The following is a 20,362-nucleotide window of genomic DNA, read 5'->3' as shown; positions in this document are numbered from 1 at the left end:
GTGAAGGAGTGGCTCTGTGTCACACACTGCTTCTCTGAAGACAGCGGAGAACATTCAGCTAAAGCCCCTCTCTGACCTCTTGACACCTCCCTGCAGGAGAGACACTCACCCGAGAGCCGACTGATCTCCGTGTGCACGGGTTCGAGTCTGGGTCCCACCGGTAGCGGCCTGTGACTGGGCTTTCTCATGGGACTCGTGGGTGCAGTGCTGTTGGTGAGGGGCGCGCCTCTCCTCCAGCAGGGGTCCACTCAGGTGTAACAGAACTGCTGGAGGGCAGTGATTGTTTCCCATTACCAGAGACTGGAACCAGGCCAGCTAGCGAACACACATGCGTGTACTTCCTCTCATCTCAGGTGTCAAGAACGTTCACACAGCAGAGAACTTTTTCAGCTACATTTTTTTTATTGGGAGCTTTGAAGAAAATTGCAGTTGTCTCATCCGCAAAGGAAAAGGAAGCCCTACACACTCGTTTCCCCTCGGGCCCGGCCCGGCCCGGCCCGGCGCTCAGCTGCTCTTGAAGATCCCGGACACGATGTAGTCGGTGTGCGTGCCGTCGATCAGCCCCGTGCCGTTGTTGTGCACGAACCAGCAGGGCACCTCCTCGCCGTGCTTGGTGTCCCAGCGGTAGTCCTTCTGCCAGCCTCTGCAGGGACAGGAGAAACACTCTCCGAGGGCTGGTGCCGAATACCTGAGGGGCGCAGAGCTGCGCGACCCCTAACCCTGACCCTTAGGCCCATCGGGCCTTTCTTAACGGGCCTGAGCTGTGACCCATTACTGACGCTGCAGAATATGGGCTTGTCGATCACTTTCAGATCTTTTTTTTAAAAGAAAGAACTTTGCGTACAAAGTGCCTAATTGGAGCCCTGGTTGTGTTCGTGTCTGTCATTAAGCCACTGAGAGGCACGTTCAGTGAACAGGGCAGCACCCACACAGCCGGAGCTCTGTGCGCCTGAGAGTGCAGACTGAGCCCCGAGGCCCCAGCATGGCCGGTCTGAGCCAGCTGTGCCAGTCAGGGTCCTGAACAGGGCGCTCAGCTGACCAGTCGCCCCCCACACCCCCACCGTGCCCATGAGGCCGCAGTGCTCGGGCGCTGACTGTCCCTCCTGTCACACCGAGAGCAGCGTGCCAAAGGAGAGAGCCCGCTGTCTGTCCTCTCCCTGTGCTGGCGAGCCGACCCCAGCCCAGCAGCACTGGGTTGTGCAGGATTAAGAGCATGGGCAGAGGAAAATATCCGCTGATTCCAGAGAGAGCTGCATAGTATCAGTCGGGAAACGCCTCTTGAGGGTGACAGGGGTAGTTCAGAGACAAGCTCACACAAGGTTTGTGTGTGTGTCAAGGTGTACAAAGGAGGGTGTGTGGGAGTGCGTGTGCGTTTACCTGGTGACGCTGAGTGTCAGCCCCTTCACCTGCATGGTGGCGTCAGGCTTGTCCAGGGCCTCGCCGCTGTGCACGTCGCTGACCTCGAACTGCAGGCCGCCGTAGAACTGCCCTGCAGGGGTGGACAGAAGGGCGGCGCTGTTGAGCCGGAGCAGCCTGCGTGCTCTGACCTCGTGTAATCGGAGTGGGGGGGGGGATCTCACACAGGAAACCAGGGGGCAGGAGGTCAAAGCCTCCCCCTGCACGGGCCACAGGGTCCTCTGGCTCTGAGCCGGCCTGGACAGGCCTGCTCGGCCAGGGCAACGTTAAAGCTGGGGCCTTGGTCCTGTCCCAGACCCCCTCCTCCCAGCAGTTCTGATCAGGGACTCGCTGCGCCGGACAGAGACCCAGCAGGCGGCAGGGCCCCCGGACCTTACCCAGCAGGCCGTGGGTGGCCGGCGACAGCAGGTGGCTGTCCAGGGTGTAGAAGCCCAGGTAGTCCCGATAGAAGGGGTGCTTCTTCCAGACTCTGTGCAGGATGATGACGAAGGTGGCCGAGTCCTTCATGGCCACAGTGAGGCTCTTCTCCTTGCTGACCTGCAGATCGAAGCTAGAGGCCGAGGGAGCCGGTGAGAGCAGGGCCAGGAGAAACACACTGGAGCACCTCCAGGTTTCTCTTGGGCATCATACGCTTCTCCTGGCTTGAGGAGTGGCAGCTCTGTGCTCCAGCTCATTCTCAAGCTGTACTGATCAAAGTAACTGTTCGCACCCCTGATCCCGGAGGAACACCGTGTCTGCAGGCTATCAGTCCAGCACTCATTGATGACTTAACAGATTGATTTGCTTAGACTTTTATTTAACTTATCTCTTCAGTCAGTTCCGAGTGTCAAAAACACACATTTCAAGAGCTCCAGCACACAGAACTTCACTTTGCCTCTTCTCAGAGTGCTGGACATTATTTCTCACTAAACAGCTCTTAGTTAAATGATAAGCGACGCAGGTGGGAATGACACTATCAGACATGCCCACAGTGGGAGTGGTGCCACATCACACGCCCCCCCATTGGGAGTGGCCCCATCTATGCCACACTCACAGTGGGAGGGGCCCTGTGTATGCCACACTCACAGCGGGAGGGGCCCCGTGTATGCCACGCCCACAGTGGGAGTGGCCCTGTGTATGCCCCACACACAGCGGGAGGGGCCCCGTGTATGCCACGCCCACAGATTCCTTCTGCAGGCCTCATCACTTACACTACCGGCACTGGAATGAGGGCAGCTCAGAAACTTGGGAACCGGTATAGGGTTGGTTCTGACTGCATATCCAATTTGACTGCTTAAGAGCCGAAAGTCAATTTACAAATATTGCTTAAGATAAACACAACGTTCCTCCGGGACCAGTGGGCCAGTGGGCACCAGGAGACCACAAGCAAGCACAGTAGACACAGCCGGTCTTTACATGTCTGGAGGTTGGGATTTGACAACAAAGCTGTTTTTTTTATTGGAACAAGTAATAGGTTTATTCCATGCTGAAATAAAGAAGAAAGAGAACAACGTTTCGGCTGTGGAGCCTTCTCACACCTATTTTCTTTCTTCTTTTTTTCATGATGGAATAAACCTATCACTTGTTCCTTTACAGCCTACGCATGCTGACGCAGCGCCCCACCTGTTTTTTTATTGGTTTAGTTCCCAGATCGGGAAAACACTCCCAGAATGAACACCTACTCTTCCCTGAACAGATCTGTGCTTCACTCTAGGAGCTGTGCTGAGCTCACCTGGGCTGTTTGAGAGACACTGTGTCAGACCAGGAGAAAACCACTTCTTTCCCGTTGTGGAACACGTGGATGGCCTGAGTGGTCACATCCACCTTGATGCCCAGACTCCGGCTGACGATGCCGAACCTCCCAAAGTACGTGTTGACCTTTCTGCTGGGGACAAGCTTCTTGTCCCCGATGGTCTGCCCGTTCACAGTGATGCCTGTGGGCCGGAGTCAGACAACACACAGGGGAGGGAGTCAGACAAGAGAACAGCCTCACACATGGGGGGGAGTCACATGACAGGACAGCCTCTCACACAAGGGGGGGAGGAGTCAGATGACAGGACAGCCTCTCACACAAGGGGGGGAGGAGTCAGATGACAGGACAGCCTCTCACACAAGGGGGGGAGGAGTCAGATGACAGGACAGCCTCTCACACAAGGGTGGGAGGAGTCAGATGACAGGACAGCCTCTCACACAAGGGGGGGAGGAGTCAGATGACAGGACAGCCTCTCACACAAGGGGGGGAGGAGTCAGATGACAGGACAGCCTCTCACACAAGGGGGGGAGGAGTCAGATGACAGGACAGCCTCTCACACACCGGGGGAGGAGTCAGATGACAGGACAGCCTCTCACACACCGGGGGGGAGGAGCCAGATGACAGGACAGCCTCTCACACAAGGGGGGGAGGAGTCAGATGACAGGACAGCCTCTCACACACCGGGGGAGGAGCCAGATGACAGGACAGCCTCTCACACACCGGGGGGGAGGAGCCAGATGACAGGACAGCCTCACACACAAGGGGGGGAGGAGCCAGATGACAGGACAGCCTCACACACAAGGGGCAGGGAGTCAAGACTGGAGCAGCCCCCCTCTGAGCCCCAGGGGCAGCTTTCTGGCGCCTCCTGTCTGCCCCCGCCCCGCCGACTCACCTGTGAGGGGGTCCCTGACCAGGCTGAAGATGACCCCCGGCCTCTCGTCAATGTTGAAACACAGGGTGTCGTTCTGCTGGGGTACCCAGATGATGAAATGCGGGTCCCCGTCCACTGGGGAGACACAAGCCACAGGCCGGGTGAGCGCAGGTCGCGTGTGAGCCCTCACTTCCTGCCGGCTGACACACTCACACGAGCACCCCCTGAATCTGCAGCTCTGGGGGCGCCCTGGCAGGCGGGGCGGCGAGCAGCTTACCGCTGGTGACCGGCGGAAGGGCGTGGTACACGTTCTGGACCCGAGACGCGGTGTAACCTGGAAGCAGAAACAGCACAGGGGTGTCAGGCTGCTTCCTGTCTGTCGAGCGGCACTGAGCCCCTCATCCCAGCGCCTTCCACTGGGGGGTGGCCACCGTGTCGGAAAGGTACAGCCGCTGACTCTGACTGACAGGCCTGCACTACAAAGCCTGTGCACTCCCGGAAAGCAGTGGGGTGCTATGGTCCCGAGACCTGGTGCTTCTGGGAGATCACATCCATGTCCTGTCTTTAGAAGTGTTTGTACGCGTCTCTGCGGCACTGGCCCGCGAAGGGAAAGGGGTTTCTGGGGAGACTCGTCCGAACCCCGCCTCCTGCCTTCCCCACATGACCGCGCTTTGCACCGGAGGGGTGGGATGTGAAAGTCAGAGCGAATGGGGGGACCCCTGTGCCTTGGCACGAGAACACCAGCCTGGCACTGGCTCCCCGTCATTACCAGTCAGAAAGGTCCTGCTCGTGAGGGGTGAGCCTTGCAGGAGCGGCACTGCAGTGGGAAGAGGGAGAGGAGGGAGAGGAGGGAGAGGAGGGAGGTGAGGATCACAGAGGGATGACAGGCCCCAGAATCACCAACCCCAAAGCCCCCAGCACCACACACGCGTGGAACTGCCTCTCACACCCACGTCTCTCAGCAGGCTCCCCCAGCCCAGCGGTCACAAGGCAGACTGGCGCACTGGAACTGGGCACTGACCGGATGACCAACTGGCCGACTTACTCACCGAGTGACCAAGTGACTGACCGACTGACCGACTGACTGGCCGACTGACCAATCAACAGTCTGACTGAATGATTGACCAACTGACTTACTCACGGATTGACCTACTGACTGGCTGGTTGATTGGTTGGTTGGTTGATTGATTGATTGGAAAACAGAAACAGACAGGAAAAAAAATCCAAATTCCATTGCAGTGGTCCCGAACGCAGGTCCCTCTTTTTGGCCACGACCTGGAGGCCTGTGGATCTGGTCACCCCCCGACCCCAGGCTGACCCGAGGAGCCCCAGTCTGCACCCAGCTCGGGCACAGAGAGGGTTCAAGCCCTAGAGAGAAGCAGCCTCTGGTCTCAGGAACAGGAAGCCTTACCGAAGCCTGAAGGTCTGCGCTGTCCTCGTTCCTCTGAAAAAAAGCACAAAAGACACTTCCTTCAGACCAGGTTGGTCAGTCCCTGCCACTGTCCAGGGGGCTTTAACGTCTGAGGCCGGTCAGTCCCGTGGTTCAGCAATTATCATAGATATCAAGGACAAAACTGGATCTGAAACCGTTTTTCGGTCACTGTCACCTGGTCAGCGGTGAAACAGGCTCGTACCTTCGGTCAGCTTATCGGCTATCAGGGTGTCCTTGTCGTCGTCCTCCTGTGGCTTAGTGACCACCATGGAGGTGAGGGGCGTTACGAAGCTGTACTGCAGGGAGAGCTCCAGGGCGCGCGCGGTCATGTTTGACTTTGCCTCAGGTGTGCCACTGCCCCTGCAGGCCAGAGGTCCAGTGTTATCTATCGGCTGACCGTCCATCTATGTGTACTGTGTGTATAGTGTATATACAATGTGTATACTGTTAGTATATATACGATGTGTACATTGTGTGTATATGCTGTGTACATGCTGTGTGTATACAGTGTGTCTGCTGTGTGTTACCTGTGTGTCTGCTGTGTGTATAGTGTGTGTATATACAGTGTATCTGCTGTGTGTGTCTGCTGTGTGTATAGTGTGTATATACAGTGTATCTGCTTTGTGTGTCTGCTGTGTGTATAGTGTGTGTATATAGTGTATCTGCTGTGTGTGCCTACTGTGTGTACCCTGTGTGTCTGCTGTGTGTATACAGTGTGTATATACAGTGTATCTGCTGTGTGTGTCTGCTGTGTGTATAGTGTGTATATACAGTGTATCTGCTGTGTGTGTCTGCTGTGTGTATAGTGTGTATATACAGTGTATCTGCTGTGTGTGCCTACTGTGTGTACCCTGTGTGTCTGCTGTGTGTATACAGTGTGTATATACAGTGTATCTGCTGTGTGTGTCTGCTGTGTGTATAGTGTGTATATACAGTGTATCTGCTGTGTGTGTCTGCTGTGTGTATAGTGTGTATATACAGTGTATCTGCTGTGTGTGTCTGCTGTGTGTATAGTGTGTATATACAGTGTATCTGCTGTGTGTGCCTACTGTGTGTACCCTGTGTGTCTGCTGTGTATACAGTGTGTATATACAGTGTATCTGCTGTGTGTGTCTGCTGTGTGTATAGTGTGTATATACAGTGTATCTGCTGTGTGTGTCTGCTGTGTGTATAGTGTGTATATACAGTGTATCTGCTGTGTGTGTCTGCTGTGTGTATAGTGTGTATATACAGTGTATCTGCTGTGTGTGTCTGCTGTGTGTATAGTGTGTATATACAGTGTATCTGCTGTGTGTGCCTACTGTGTGTACCCTGTGTGTCTGCTGTGTGTGCCTACAGTGTGTACCCTGTGTGTCTGCTGTGTGTACACTGTGTGTACACTGTGTGTGCAGCAGGTGGAGTCTGGGTCTGACCTCTTACTAAGCAGCTGCTGGATGGTGAGGTACGCCCACAGGCGCTCGGTGAACTCCCCGAAGATATACTGCTGCTCCTTGGAGGCCTCCAGTCTCTCCTGCACCCTGGACTGGCTCTGCAGGTGCAGCTCATTCTCCAGCTGCAGGGGCAGACAGGCGGGTCACGGCCTGGTGCCACAGCCACGGTGCCCTCTCCCCACCTGCCGCCCACAGAGCCACGGCACACAGGAGGACAGACCTGAGCCCTGCTGGGGTCTCTCACAGCTCACAGCCTGGGGGTCACTGCGTCTCTCACAGCTCACAGCCTGGGGGTCACTGTGTCTCTCACAGCTCACAGCCTGGGGGTCACAGTGTCTCTCACAGCTCACAGCCTGGGGGTCACTGTGTCTCTCACAGCTCACAGACTGGGGGTCACTGTGTCTCTCACAGCTCACAGACTGGGGGTCACTGTGTCTCTCACAGCTCACAGACTGGGGGTCACTGTGTCTCTCACAGCTCACAGACTGGGGGTCACTGTGTCTCTCACAGCTCACAGCCTGGGGGTCACTGTGTCTCTCACAGCTCACAGACTGGGGGTCACTGTGTCTCTCACAGCTCACAGACTGGGGGTCACTGTGTCTCTCACAGCTCACAGACTGGGGGTCACTGTGTCTCTCACAGCTCACAGACTGGGGGTCACTGTGTCTCTCACAGCTCACAGCCTGGGGGTCGCTGTGTCTCTCACAGCTCACAGACTGGGGGTCGCTGTGTCTCTCACAGCTCACAGACTGGGGGTCGCTGTGTCTCTCACAGCTCACAGACTGGGGGTCACTGCTGTGTCACTCAAAGCTGAGAGACCCCAAAGCTGCTAATTCTGACCCCTTTCTTATCTGTAGCGCAAGAGCTTGAGAATGAGCTGCAGACCCAGAGCAGGGCTCCACCTCCTCAGCGAAGCTCCGCCCCTCCTGTTTCATGGGGCACGACGGGGGGCACCATGTGGGCCACACTCACCCCCTGCGCCTTCACCTCCACCGGGAAGAAGTCCAGGCTGTTGTCGGAAATGTGTCCGGCCACCACGATCTCCGAGCCCTGGTACAGCTGCTTGAAGGAGCTCTCTGTCAGGGAGTCCACGGAGTTCTCGGGGTACTGCATCTCGATCCCCCACAGCAGGGGGTTGGCCACCTCTGTGTAGAAGCCCTGTGGGCACACACACACACACACACACACACACACACACACACACACACACACACACACGCACGCACAGGCATGATCAGGAGGGATGGAGGCAGCTCAGTGCACAGCTCTGTGACTCCTACCCCAACCACTGTCACTGCCTGTCAGCGGGTGTGTCTGACCGTGAGCCCAGCAGTGAGATCTGGGACTGCGCGGTGCTCACACTGGCCACACTGTCCGGCGGCTTGGGCGGAGTACCTGGAGCTGCAGCGCGGCGTCCGAATCCTCGTAGATCCTCCTGGCGAAGCCGTTGTTCTCGGAAGCCAGTTTGTGCAGGAAGTTGTAATCCACATTGTATCCGAATCCCAGGCAGTACAGCGTCATGTTCCCTCCAATGGCATTCCGGGCGTTTTCCTGGATTTTCTCAAGGTTTGTGACGCCTTTCCCAGGAAACAAGCAGGACGTGACTCCCCGTACCGACGACACGCTCACACTGACAGGTATTCTCGGCGTGCTCTCAGGCATCACCTTGGGTTCTGCAGCACTGGAGCGTCAGAGCGCCTCACCCTGGTGACGATGCCCCCCTTCCCGATTTTTAACCGTCTCACCCAATTTTCCCCTGGGACACCTCCCCCAACGTCGTCTGCCTCAGCAAAAACATAAGCCCCACAGAAAGCAAGAAAGCCGATAAAACGTAAGAGTGAGATATGAGGGTGCAGGAGTGTACCCCATCATTTTGATGAACCCAAGCCCGCAGGCCAGACCCACAGGAAGCCCGTCAGAACTGCCAGAACATGCAGCGCTCCAGCAGAGGCTTGGGGCAGCCAGAGCTCAACCCATTTGTGGTTTGGTGTGGTCAGAACTCGAGGCAGTCACAACTAGACCGGGTCAGAACCTGACCCAGTCAGGGCTCTGGGCAGTCAGAACCTGACCCAGTCAGGGCTCAGGGCAGCCAGATCTTGACCCATTTGGGGTTTGGGGTGGTTAGAACTTGAGACGGTCATGTCTTGACCCATTTAGGACACAGCACACTCAGAACTGGACCTACTCAGGGCTTGGAGCAGTCACAGCGAGACGCGGTCAGAATTCAACCCAGTCAGGGCTCGATCCAGTAAGAGCTCAGGGCAATCAGAACGTGATCCAGTTGAGGCTCAGAGCAGCCAGAACCTAACCCCGTCAGGGCTCGGGGCAGCCAGGACCTGACCCAGTCAGGGCTCGGGGCAGCCAGAACCTGACCCAGTCAGGGCTCGGGGCAGCCAGAACCTGACCCAGTCAGTGCTCGGGGCAGCCAGAACCTGACCCAGTCAGGGCTCGGGGCAGCCAGGACCTGACCCAGTCAGGGCTCGGGGCAGCCAGAACCTGACCCAGTCAGTGCTCGGGGCAGCCAGAACCTGACCCAGTCAGGGCTCGGGGCAGCCAGGACCTGACCCAGTCAGTGCTCGGGGCAGCCAGGACCTGACCCAGTCAGGGCTCGGGGCAGCCAGAACCTGACCCAGTCAGTGCTCGGGGCAGCCAGAACCTGACCCAGTCAGGGCTCGGGGCAGCCAGAACCTGACCCAGTCAGGGCTCGGGGCAGCCAGGACCTGACCCAGTCAGGGCTCGGGGCAGCCAGAACCTGACCCAGTCAGGGCTCGGGGCAGCCAGGACCTGACCCAGTCAGGGCTCGGGGCAGCCAGAACCTGACCTCGTCAGTGCTCGGGGCAGCCAGAACCTGACCCAGTCAGGGCTCGGGGCAGCCAGGACCTGACCCAGTCAGTGCTCGGGGCAGCCAGAACCTGACCCAGTCAGGGCTCGGGGCAGCCAGAACCTGACCCAGTCAGGGCTCGGGGCAGCCAGAACCTGACCCAGTCAGGGCTCGGGGCAGCCAGAACCTGACCCAGTCAGGGCTCGGGGCAGCCAGGACCTGACCTCGTCAGTGCTCGGGGCAGCCAGAACCTAACCCAGTCAGGGCTCGGGGCAGCCAGGACCTGACCCAGTCAGGGCTCAGGGCAGCCAGGACCTGACCTCGTCAGTGCTCGGGGCAGCCAGAACCTAACCCAGTCAGGGCTCAGGGCAGCCAGGACCTGACCCAGTCAGGGCTCGGGGCAGCCAGGACCTGACCCAGTCAGGGCTCGGGGCAGCCAGGACCTGACCCAGTCAGGGCTCGGGGCAGCCAGGACCTGACCCAGTCAGGGCTCGGGGCAGCCAGGACCTGACCCAGTCAGGGCTCGGGGCAGCCAGGACCTGACCCAGTCAGGGCTCGGGGCAGCCAGAACCTGACCCAGTCAGGGCTCAGGGCAGCCAGGACCTGACCCAGCTGAGGGCTTGGGGCACTCGGCGTTGACAGTGCTGCACTGTTCTGCCAGGACCTGCAGGCTCGGCGGCGATGCCGGACGGGCTGTGCCCGCGGGTGGGGGGGCCGCTCACCTGAGGCGGGCTGCCCGTCGGTCAGCAGGATGATGAGCGAGACGCTCCTCTCGGGCAGCTTGTGGTTGGCGAGGTCGTCCTTCAGCATCTTCACGGCCTCCAGCACGCTCCAGTTGATGTCGGTGCCTGGGGGGGCACAGCACAGAGTCCAGACTGGAGCGCTGCACGCATCCCGGACAGTCCCAGAGAGCAGCGGCTCATGACCGGGCTCTGGGCCCGCTGGGAGCCCAGTGCACAAGACACACCCGCTCACCTACCCCCCCCGGCGCTAAAATAAACACTGCAGCCCCACGCCTGACAATGGCGGTCGTTCTAGCCCACCGCAGATTCATTATTCCTCATCGGAACATTTTTTCCATGCTCCAGTTCAACATGTAACGTGTTTCAACACCCGGATTGTTCCCGTCACCAGCACGACGCGCTGGGGTGGGCCGCCTCACCTCCGCGGGCCTGGATGGTCTCCACGAACTGCTTGGCCTCCCGCAGGCTCTCGGGGGTGGCCTTGGTCAGCGAGGGCTTCCACTTGCGGAGCCTATCGTCGAAGACGAGGAGGGCGAAGTAGTCTTCCTCCTGGATGTCGTTCAGGATGGCGTGCAGGGCTTCTCGGGTCTGCAGAGAGCAGCAGCATCGCGGTCAGGCCCTGCAGCTGGCTGAAAAAATCTTGCGGGGTTCTGGGGGCCGGAAGTCTTACGGATTCCCGGATCTGTCCCACTGGGAATAACCTACACAACTACTTTTCCCAAATTCCCAGAGGAGCTCCTCCAGATCTCACAGCCTGTCAGTGTCTGAGAGAGAAAACGTCTCCACCAGGAATTTATGGAGCACCACTGCATGGAGTGCAGGGTTGTCAGGAAAGGACCTGGTATTTTGCAGAAAATGTTATTTAGCAACGACTAGATGACTAAATAAATCTTCGCTAGTAAGTTAAGTGTGCGCCAGGCTGACATTTCTATCCCCCCCAGGAGCAGGACTGGAAGAATCATCTTGGTGTTCCACTGAGGACAGAGGTGACTGCTGATCAGTTTCACCTGATACGAACCTGGACAGAAGATGAATAAATTAACTAGCACTATAACTACTGTAACTAGTAATGTAACTACTATAACTAGCACTATAATTACTAACTAAAGCTAGTACTATAACTAGTACCATTACTACTGTAACTTGTACTTTAACTACTGTAGCAGTTACTAGGTACTATAATGAGTACTAAAATGACTGTTATTAGTAATGTAAATAATCCATAACCATTGCAACTAGTAGTGTAAATATTATGAATAGTACTATAACTATTATAGCAAGTTCTATAACTAGCATTATAAGTATTTTAACTAGTACTGTAAGAACTATAACTAGTACTATAATTACTGTAAATAGCAAGATAACTACTATAACTAGTACTAAAATGACCTATAGCTAGCATTATAACTAGTATTCTAACTACAATAACTAGTACATAGTACGATAGCTGATAGCTACTACTATAACTCCTCTGGCCAGTACTCTAACTGCAGTAACTAGTGCTGCACCTGCTGCTCACCTGCTCGATCTTCCTGCCCCCCATGGAGCCACTCTCGTCGATCACGAACACCACGTTCTTGGGCACACGCTGCAGGTTGGCTGGAGCGAAGAAGTGCACAAAGTACCCGTTCACGATCTGCGGAGAGAGGGGATCCCCTGAGCACAGAGCACACACCCTGGGGTGGGGCACCCTGCGCAGCTCCTGCACCCCGACCCTGAACTCCTGTCACTGTGGGACACACCCCCCCCTGAACTCCTGTCACTGTGGGACCCTGAACTCCTGTCACTGTGGGACACACACCCCCTGAACTCCTGTCACTGTGGGACACACACACCCCCTGAACTCCTGTCACTGTGGGACACACACACCCCCTGAACTCCTGTCACTGTGGGACACACCCCCCCCTGAACTCCTGTCACTGTGGGACACACCCCCCCCTGAACTCCTGTCACTGTGGGACCCTGAACTCCTGTCACTGTGGGACACACACGCCCCCTGAACTCCTGTCACTGTGGGACACACACACCCCCTGAACTCCTGTCACTGTGGGACACACCCCCCCCTGAACTCCTGTCACTGTGGGACACACACCCCCTGAACTCCTGTCACTGTGGGACACACACCCCCTGAACTCCTGTCACTGTGGGACACACCCCCCCCTGAACTCCTGTCACTGTGGGACACACACCCCCTGAACTCCTGTCACTGTGGGACACGCACACACCCCCTGAACTCCTGTCACTGTGGGACACACACCCCCTGAACTCCTGTCACTGTGGGACCCTGAACTCCTGTCACTGTGGGACACACCCCCCCCTGAACTCCTGTCACTGTGGGACACACCCCCCCCTGAACTCCTGTCACTGTGGGACACACACACCCCCTGAACTCCTGTCACTGTGGGACACACCCCCCCCTGAACTCCTGTCACTGTGGGACCCTGAACTCCTGTCACTGTGGGACACACACGCCCCCTGAACTCCTGTCACTGTGGGACACACACACCCCCTGAACTCCTGTCACTGCGGGACACACACCCCCTGAACTCCTGTCACTGTGGGACACACACACCCCCTGAACTCCTGTCACTGTGGGACACACACACCCCCTGAACTCCTGTCACTGTGGGACACACACACCCCCTGAACTCCTGTCACTGTGGGACACACACACCCCCTGAACTCCTGTCACTGTGGGACACACACACCCCCTGAACTCCTGTCACTGTGGGACACGCACACACCCCCTGAACTCCTGTCACTGTGGGACCCTGAACTCCTGTCACTGTGGGACACACACGCCCCCTGAACTCCTGTCACTGTGGGACACACACACCCCCTGAACTCCTGTCACTGTGGGACACACACACCCCCTGAACTCCTGTCACTGTGGGACACACACACCCCCTGAACTCCTGTCACTGTGGGACACGCACACACCCCCTGAACTCCTGTCACTGTGGGACCCTGAACTCCTGTCACTGTGGGACACACACGCCCCCTGAACTCCTGTCACTGTGGGACACACACACCCCCTGAACTCCTGTCACTGTGGGACCCTGAACTCCTGTCACTGTGGGACACACCCCCCCCTGAACTCCTGTCACTGTGGGACCCTGAACTCCTGTCACTGTGGGACCCTGAACTCCTGTCACTGTGGGACACACACACCCCCTGAACTCCTGTCACTGCGGGACACGCACATACCCCCTGAACTCCTGTCACTGTGGGACACGCACACCCCCTGAACTCCTGTCACTGTGGGACACACACACCCCCTGAACTCCTGTCACTGTGGGACACACACACCCCCTGAACTCCTGTCACTGCGGGACACACACCCCCTGAACTCCTGTCACTGCGGGACACGCACATACCCCCTGAACTCCTGTCACTGTGGGACACGCACACCCCCTGAACTCCTGTCACTGTGGGACACACACACCCCCTGAACTCCTGTCACTGCGGGACACGCACATACCCCCTGAACTCCTGTCACTGTGGGACACGCACACACCCCCTGAACTCCTGTCACTGTGGGACACACACACCCCCTGAACTCCTGTCACTGTGGGACACACACCCCCTGAACTCCTGTCACTGTGGGACACACCCCCCCCTGAACTCCTGTCACTGTGGGACACGCACACACCCCCTGAACTCCTGTCACTGTGGGACACACACCCCCTGAACTCCTGTCACTGTGGGACACACCCCCCCCTGAACTCCTGTCACTGTGGGACACGCACACCCCCTGAACTCCTGTCACTGTGGGACACGCACACACTCCCTGAACTCCTGTCACTGTGGGACACACACACCCCCTGAACTCCTGTCACTGTGGGACACACACACCCCCTGAACTCCTGTCACTGTGGGACACACACACCCCCTGAACTCCTGTCACTGCGGGACACGCACACACCCCCTGAACTCCTGTCACTGTGGGACACACACACACCCCCTGAACTCCTGTCACTGTGGGACACACACACCCCCTGAACTCCTGTCACTGTGGGACACACACCCCCTGAACTCCTGTCACTGTGGGACACACACACCCCCTGAACTCCTGTCACTGTGGGACACACACACCCCCTGAACTCCTGTCACTGTGGGACACACACACCCCCTGAACTCCTGTCACTGCGGGACACGCACACACCCCCTGAACTCCTGTCACTGTGGGACACACACACCCCCTGAACTCCTGTCACTGTGGGACACGCACACACCCCCTGAACTCCTGTCACTGTGGGACACACACCCCCTGAACTCCTGTCACTGTGGGACACACCCCCCCCTGAACTCCTGTCACTGTGGGACACGCACACACCCCCTGAACTCCTGTCACTGTGGGACACACACACCCCCTGAACTCCTGTCACTGTGGGACACACACACCCCCTGAACTCCTGTCACTGTGGGACACGCACACCCCCTGAACTCCTGTCACTGTGGGACACACACACCCCCTGAACTCCTGTCACTGTGGGACACACCCCCCCCTGAACTCCTGTCACTGTGGGACCCTGAACTCCTGTCACTGTGGGACACACACACCCCCTGAACTCCTGTCACTGTGGGACACACACACCCCCTGAACTCCTGTCACTGTGGGAGCCTGAACTCCTGTCACTGTGGGACACACACACCCCCTGAACTCCTGTCACTGTGGGACACACACGCCCCCTGAACTCCTGTCACTGTGGGACACGCACACACCCCCTGAACTCCTGTCACTGTGGGACCCTGAACTCCTGTGACTGTGGGACACACACGCCCCCTGAACTCCTGTCACTGCGGGACACACACACCCCCTGAACTCCTGTCACTGTGGGACACACACACACCCCCTGAACTCCTGTCACTGTGGGACACACACACCCCCTGAACTCCTGTCACTGTGGGACACACACACCCCCTGAACTCCTGTCACTGTGGGACACACACACCCCCTGAACTCCTGTCACTGTGGGACACGCACACACCCCCTGAACTCCTGTCACTGTGGGACACGCACACACCCCCTGAACTCCTGTCACTGTGGGACCCTGAACTCCTGTCACTGTGGGACACACACCCCCTGAACTCCTGTCACTGTGGGACACACACCCCCTGAACTCCTGTCACTGTGGGACACACACACCCCCTGAACTCCTGTCACTGTGGGACACACACACACCCCCTGAACTCCTGTCACTGTGGGACACACACACCCCCTGAACTCCTGTCACTGTGGGACACACACACCCCCTGAACTCCTGTCACTGTGGGACACACACACACCCCCTGAACTCCTGTCACTGTGGGACACACACACCCCCTGAACTCCTGTCACTGTGGGACAGCCCCCACGCTGTCCTGCTGCAGAGCCCCCCCTCACCTGGATGTCTCCAATGTCCTTCTCCCGGTTGACGTCGTAGGTGATGAAGAAATCACCATCGATGCGCGTGGAGGGGCAGCCCACACAGGTCCGCTGCTGCTCCAGCCCGGGAGAGAAGGACACTCGCGCCTGCGGGGGGCAGGAGGGCAGCAGGGGTCACTTCGTACCCCTCAGGACAGAGGGCAGGGTCCGAACAGGTCAGGCAGACCCTGGACAAGTCCTCTGTCCAGAGGGCAGTGGGATCTGGGTTCCTAAGAGAGAACACCAGTAGCTCCTGCTCCCTCCACTTCTGCTACAGCTAATAAGGCTCCTGTTGCCACTACTGCTGCTGCCATTATTACACTGGTACTGTCATCCCTGCTGGCTCAGCTGCCATTATTACACTGGTACTGTCATCCCTGCTGCCTCAGCTGCCATTATTACACCGGTACCGTCATCCCTGCTGGCTCTGCTGCCATTATTACACTGGTACCGTCATCCCTGCTGGCTCTGCTGCCATTATTACACTGGTACTGTCATCCCTGCTGGCTCTGCTGCTACTCCAGCACCTGCATCAGGTCCAGCTGTGAGCACACTGCCAGCACCTGAAGAAGCTGTGCTTCTCCTGCCTGTCTTTCAGTGCGCAGTCAGCCTTTACATGCTCCTCATGCTACTGGGCTATTACTGCCGAGATTTGACACGGAGCCCTGCCTTGTTCCCAGTGATGGTCGTCTTCACCAGGGGGAGCAGGTCGTTGGTGATGAAAGTGCCGTTGGCTTCCAGGAAGGCGATGCCCTGGGGCTCGTAGAGCTCCGCCATGATCTGCAGGGCAGAGAACAGACAGGGCTTCTGTCAGGGAGTTGGGTGGGAGTGACTGCGCAGATCTGCATGCTTGCGCACACATGCAGATTCCATCTGCCAGACGGGGTGTTCACACTATCTCCCCGGTCAGAGACCTTTAGGGTGGCTCACACTAGAGGGTTACAAGGGGAGAACACAGCTCATCATAAATGACAAATGAGTGCAAGTTTGTGCGTTAATGTCAGTGTGTGTCTGCGTCAGTGCTGAGTGGTTCCGCAGTGCTGTCCTGACCTCGAAGTGCTGCACCAGCTGTTTGGGTCGGACCCGGATCATCAGCTCGTACTTCCCCAGGCTGCGCTTCAGCAGCTCCTCGTAGGTCAGCTCGAAGGTCACCTTGCTGGCCGCCGCGATGTTCACCGACACCGAGAACTTCTCCATCTTCCGCCCCGACGCCCTGAGCAATGGCACAGCAACAGCAGGCTGTTCCAGCGTAGCGCCTCGACAGCAGCACACTGCACACTGCACACTGCACACACTCGACTCCCTCCACATGGCCCACGCACACATAAAACACAGCGCTTTCATGACATAAGAGCCGGGTTCAAAAGACACCAGGCTTTTCGGTAAGTTACAAAACCGAAGCCTGTCTGTATCAACTGCAACCCAAACTTCCACAGCATAACAGCCCTGTCACCCACAGTGCACCCTGAATCCCCATCTTCCAACAAAACAGATCACACATGATAGATCACTCACAACAGATCGCTCTCAACAGACCACACACAACAGATTGCACAAGAAGATCACACAGAGCAGATCACACATAACAGATCACTCTCAACTGATTGCACAGACAGATCATACGCAATAGATCACTCCCGACAGATCAGACACGACAGATCACTCGCGATCCCTCTCAGGCACAGCTGTGTGAAGTGGAACAGAGCTGCGGTTGGGAAGCCCACCTGACCAGGCCAGCGCTCTGCCCCTGGGACACGGCCTTCTGGTACTGCTGCTTGGCCTGCTCCTTCTCCTTCACCTGGCCCACATAGGTCACCCCGTCGATCACCCTGCAGCACACGGAGCACAGCAATATACTCCTCCACACCCCTGTAGCGCCCTGCTGGACACCCCACTCACAGCACTGGACAGGCAGCGTGCTGATAGAACCCACTCCTCCCTTCCAATCCTCATTAATAATATTAATGAATTCCTTATACTTCTATAGCGCCTTTCTGGACACCCCACTCACAGCGCTTCACAGGTCACGGGGATCCCCTCCACCCCCACCAGTGTGCAGCCCCACCAGGATGATGCTCCGGTGCGCTCCCCACACACCAGCTCTCAGTGGGGAGGAGAGCAGAGGGATGAAGCCAGTTCAGAGAGGGGGGTTATTAGGAGGCCATGACTGGTAAAGGCCAGGGGGGAAATCTGTCCAGGACACTGGGGTAACACCCCTACTCTTCTCAAGAAACACCCTGGGATTTTTAATGACCACAGAGAGTCAGGCTCTTGGTTTCACCTCTCATCCAAAGGACGGCGCCTGTTTACAGTACAGTGTCCCCGTCACTACACTGGGGCATTAGGAGCGCCCCTGCTGGTCCCACTAACACCTCTTGCAGCAGCATCCCCAGCTCTCCCAGGAGTCTCCCCTCCAGGTACTGGCCAGGCTCACACCTGCTGAGCTCCAGTGTGAGCCAGTTGTGAGGTACAGGGTGATATAGTTGCTGAAAAATGTGGAACTATGGAAAATGTTCTCTTGAACAGACAACTCTAAGAGACAAGGAGTAGTGTTTTTCCTACTGACTGGTTTTCTGCCACACTTACTGGTTCATTGCAACACTAACTGACTCACTGGCACACTGACTAGTTCACTGAGTCACTGACTAGTTCACTGACTGACACACTGATTGATTCACTGAGTCACTGACTGGTTCACTGACACACTGACTGGTTCACTGACACACTGACTGGTCCACACAGTCACTGACTAGTTTTCCTCGTGCTGTTTTGGAGGTGAGGGTGAGGATGAGGCACCCACATGCTGAAGTTGGTGATGAAGGCGGTCTTGGGCAGCTCCACATCAAACAGGGCCTCTCTGGAGACGTTGGCGTGGTTGACGGCGCGGCTGGTCATGATGGTGTGGGCGAAGCGCGACGTCACCTTGCAGTCGATCTTCACGCTGTAGACCTCGATATCGGACTGCCCCTGCGGCCGGAGAGCACAGCGCACACAGCCCTTCACCAGGTTCTAACCCCGGACCCCGACAGGCCCGGCTCACTCCGCAGAAGCAGTGTAAACGACGCGAGCGTATCAGCAGGGTTTGAGCTACTCTGTGGCCAGGCCGTAAAGACTAACAAACGTTCCTGCCGGCTTTTCGCAACATTTATTGCAGACTGCTGTACAGCCCCCCCTGCACCTTCCCAGCGCCCAGGAAGACGGCACCCCTCCTGCAGGCCACTGGGTGCCGATCCGGGTCCCCGGGGCCAGACTCACCGCGTCGTCGGCATTCCTCTTCTGCAAAACAAACAGAATCAGGGACAGGGGTCTTACAAAACAGCCCAGCGGCTCAACAGTCCAAACAGGTCCTCTGCAGTTTGATTTCAGTGGAGTTGCGCAATGACCCTCTCCTGGCAAACATATTCAAAAGCGTCTGCTCGTTTCTTCTGCTTAGATATGCTACTTCAGTCTCCCTGGGCCCGGGTCTGAGGGGCCTGGGGCAACCAGAGCGCCCCCTGCCTGCTGGGCTGGCCAGTGCAGTGCCTGTGAAAGCAGCGCTCCCCCCTCCCTGCGGGGGCACAGGACTGGCCAGTTCAGCCCAGCCAGGGAGAGTATGAATTAGAGAACAACCTTCGCTGCAGCTGTTTCTCAGGGTTTTCCGTCTTGCCCTGAGGGGAACTTGCAGGATGTGGGTTAATCTGGACGGGAGCGCTGCTCTTCACGAGATGAATGGCCTATTCACTTCCCTCCTGGTGCCGTGTGCTGCTGGCACAAGACTGCGCCGGGCGCTTCGTGCTGTAAGAGCGCTCTTGTCGCGGCGTGAGGGGGGGGGACCGTACCTTCAACAGCCTGGCCAGCGGGTCTGCAGACGCCGCCTGTCGCAGGGAATTAGGACCGCAGGCGGTGAGGACCAGGAAGACAAACCCAAAAGAAAAGTAAAAGAAACACCTGATAGCATTATACGTTTCCCTTGAAAACAGCCTGTTGGGGTGCGCAGCGGGGAATCTCGGGGGCGCGGGGGTCGAGCTCGGGTCTTACCTGGGAAAGCGCGTCCCCCGCCGCCACAAGCGCGGCGCCCGCCAGCGCGGGCAGGAGCAGGCAGAGGCAGACGGTCAGTGACCTGGACATCGCGCCGGACCGTCCCGCTCTGTGGAGAAGTGATCACCGAAGCCCGAGGCTGGGAAGGAAGCGTGCAGCTGCTGTTTGTCTGACGGCGAGCTGTGTGCGGAACTGGGGGCGCCGCGCGTGTTTTATAGGAGCAGCGACCCCGCAGCTCTGCGCCCCGGCCAGGGGTGGAGACGCCGGGGTGACGGGGAGGTCCTGTTTGTTTTATCGAACAGTCTTCTCTTTAACCGAGGCGAGCCTGCGGGGGGGGCAGCGGGGCGAGATCTGCAGGTCTGTGTTTGTTCACCCACACGCACCGAGTAGGCGAAAGAGCAGTTTTATTTTGTCAGCAAAAAAAAAAAACTCTTTAGATAGATACTTCATTGATCCCGTGAGGGAAATTTGCAGGGGCCGGAGAAGTTAAATG

The 20,362-nt window shown here is 57.5% G+C and overlaps 1 protein-coding gene across 2 annotated transcripts; it reads right to left on the bottom strand.

The window, feature by feature from the left end:
* Positions 1 to 382: 382 nt before the first annotated feature.
* On the bottom strand, positions 383 to 20,075 carry LOC148662247 (inter-alpha-trypsin inhibitor heavy chain H3-like). Of its 2 annotated transcripts, XM_088637181.1 has the most exons (23): positions 19,870 to 20,075; positions 19,671 to 19,706; positions 19,108 to 19,128; positions 18,653 to 18,819; positions 17,577 to 17,681; positions 16,903 to 17,065; positions 16,522 to 16,632; positions 15,832 to 15,960; positions 11,965 to 12,081; positions 10,865 to 11,033; positions 10,425 to 10,550; positions 8,277 to 8,458; positions 7,854 to 8,039; positions 6,864 to 7,003; positions 5,654 to 5,811; positions 5,431 to 5,463; positions 4,789 to 4,836; positions 4,297 to 4,353; positions 4,041 to 4,154; positions 3,128 to 3,329; positions 1,794 to 1,966; positions 1,378 to 1,489; positions 383 to 643 (listed from the first exon to the last, which is right to left on the bottom strand). In XM_088637181.1, exons 1-23 carry the CDS (start codon positions 19,957 to 19,959, stop codon positions 505 to 507), a joined length of 2,778 nt encoding a protein of 925 aa, XP_088493307.1. In that variant the 5' UTR covers positions 19,960 to 20,075; the 3' UTR covers positions 383 to 504. The 2 variants fall into 2 exon arrangements, with proteins under 2 accessions (XP_088493307.1, XP_088493308.1); XM_088637182.1 differs by lacking the exon at positions 4,789 to 4,836.
* Between the last annotated feature and the right edge of the window lie 287 nt (positions 20,076 to 20,362).

This window comes from Lepisosteus platostomus, chromosome 6 (genome assembly GCF_059453375.1).
Source record: "Lepisosteus platostomus isolate fLepPlt1 chromosome 6, fLepPlt1.hap1, whole genome shotgun sequence".
NCBI lineage: Eukaryota > Metazoa > Chordata > Actinopteri > Semionotiformes > Lepisosteidae > Lepisosteus > Lepisosteus platostomus.
Note: the sequence above shows the minus strand (reverse complement) of the source record. Positions and strands in the feature narration are given on the sequence as shown.

Coding starts and splice junctions, on each gene's coding strand:
- LOC148662247 (XM_088637181.1), bottom strand. CDS start 19,959: ATGTCCAGGTCACTGACCGTCTGCCTCTGCCTGCTCCTGCCCGCGCTG. Junction 10,551..10,864: donor GACCATCCAGGCCCGCGGAG/GTGAGGCGGCCC, acceptor GTGCCCCCCCAG/GCACCGACATCAACTGGAGC. Junction 4,354..4,788: donor GAGCAGGACCTTTCTGACTG/GTAATGACGGGG, acceptor TTCTGCTTCCAG/GTTACACCGCGTCTCGGGTC.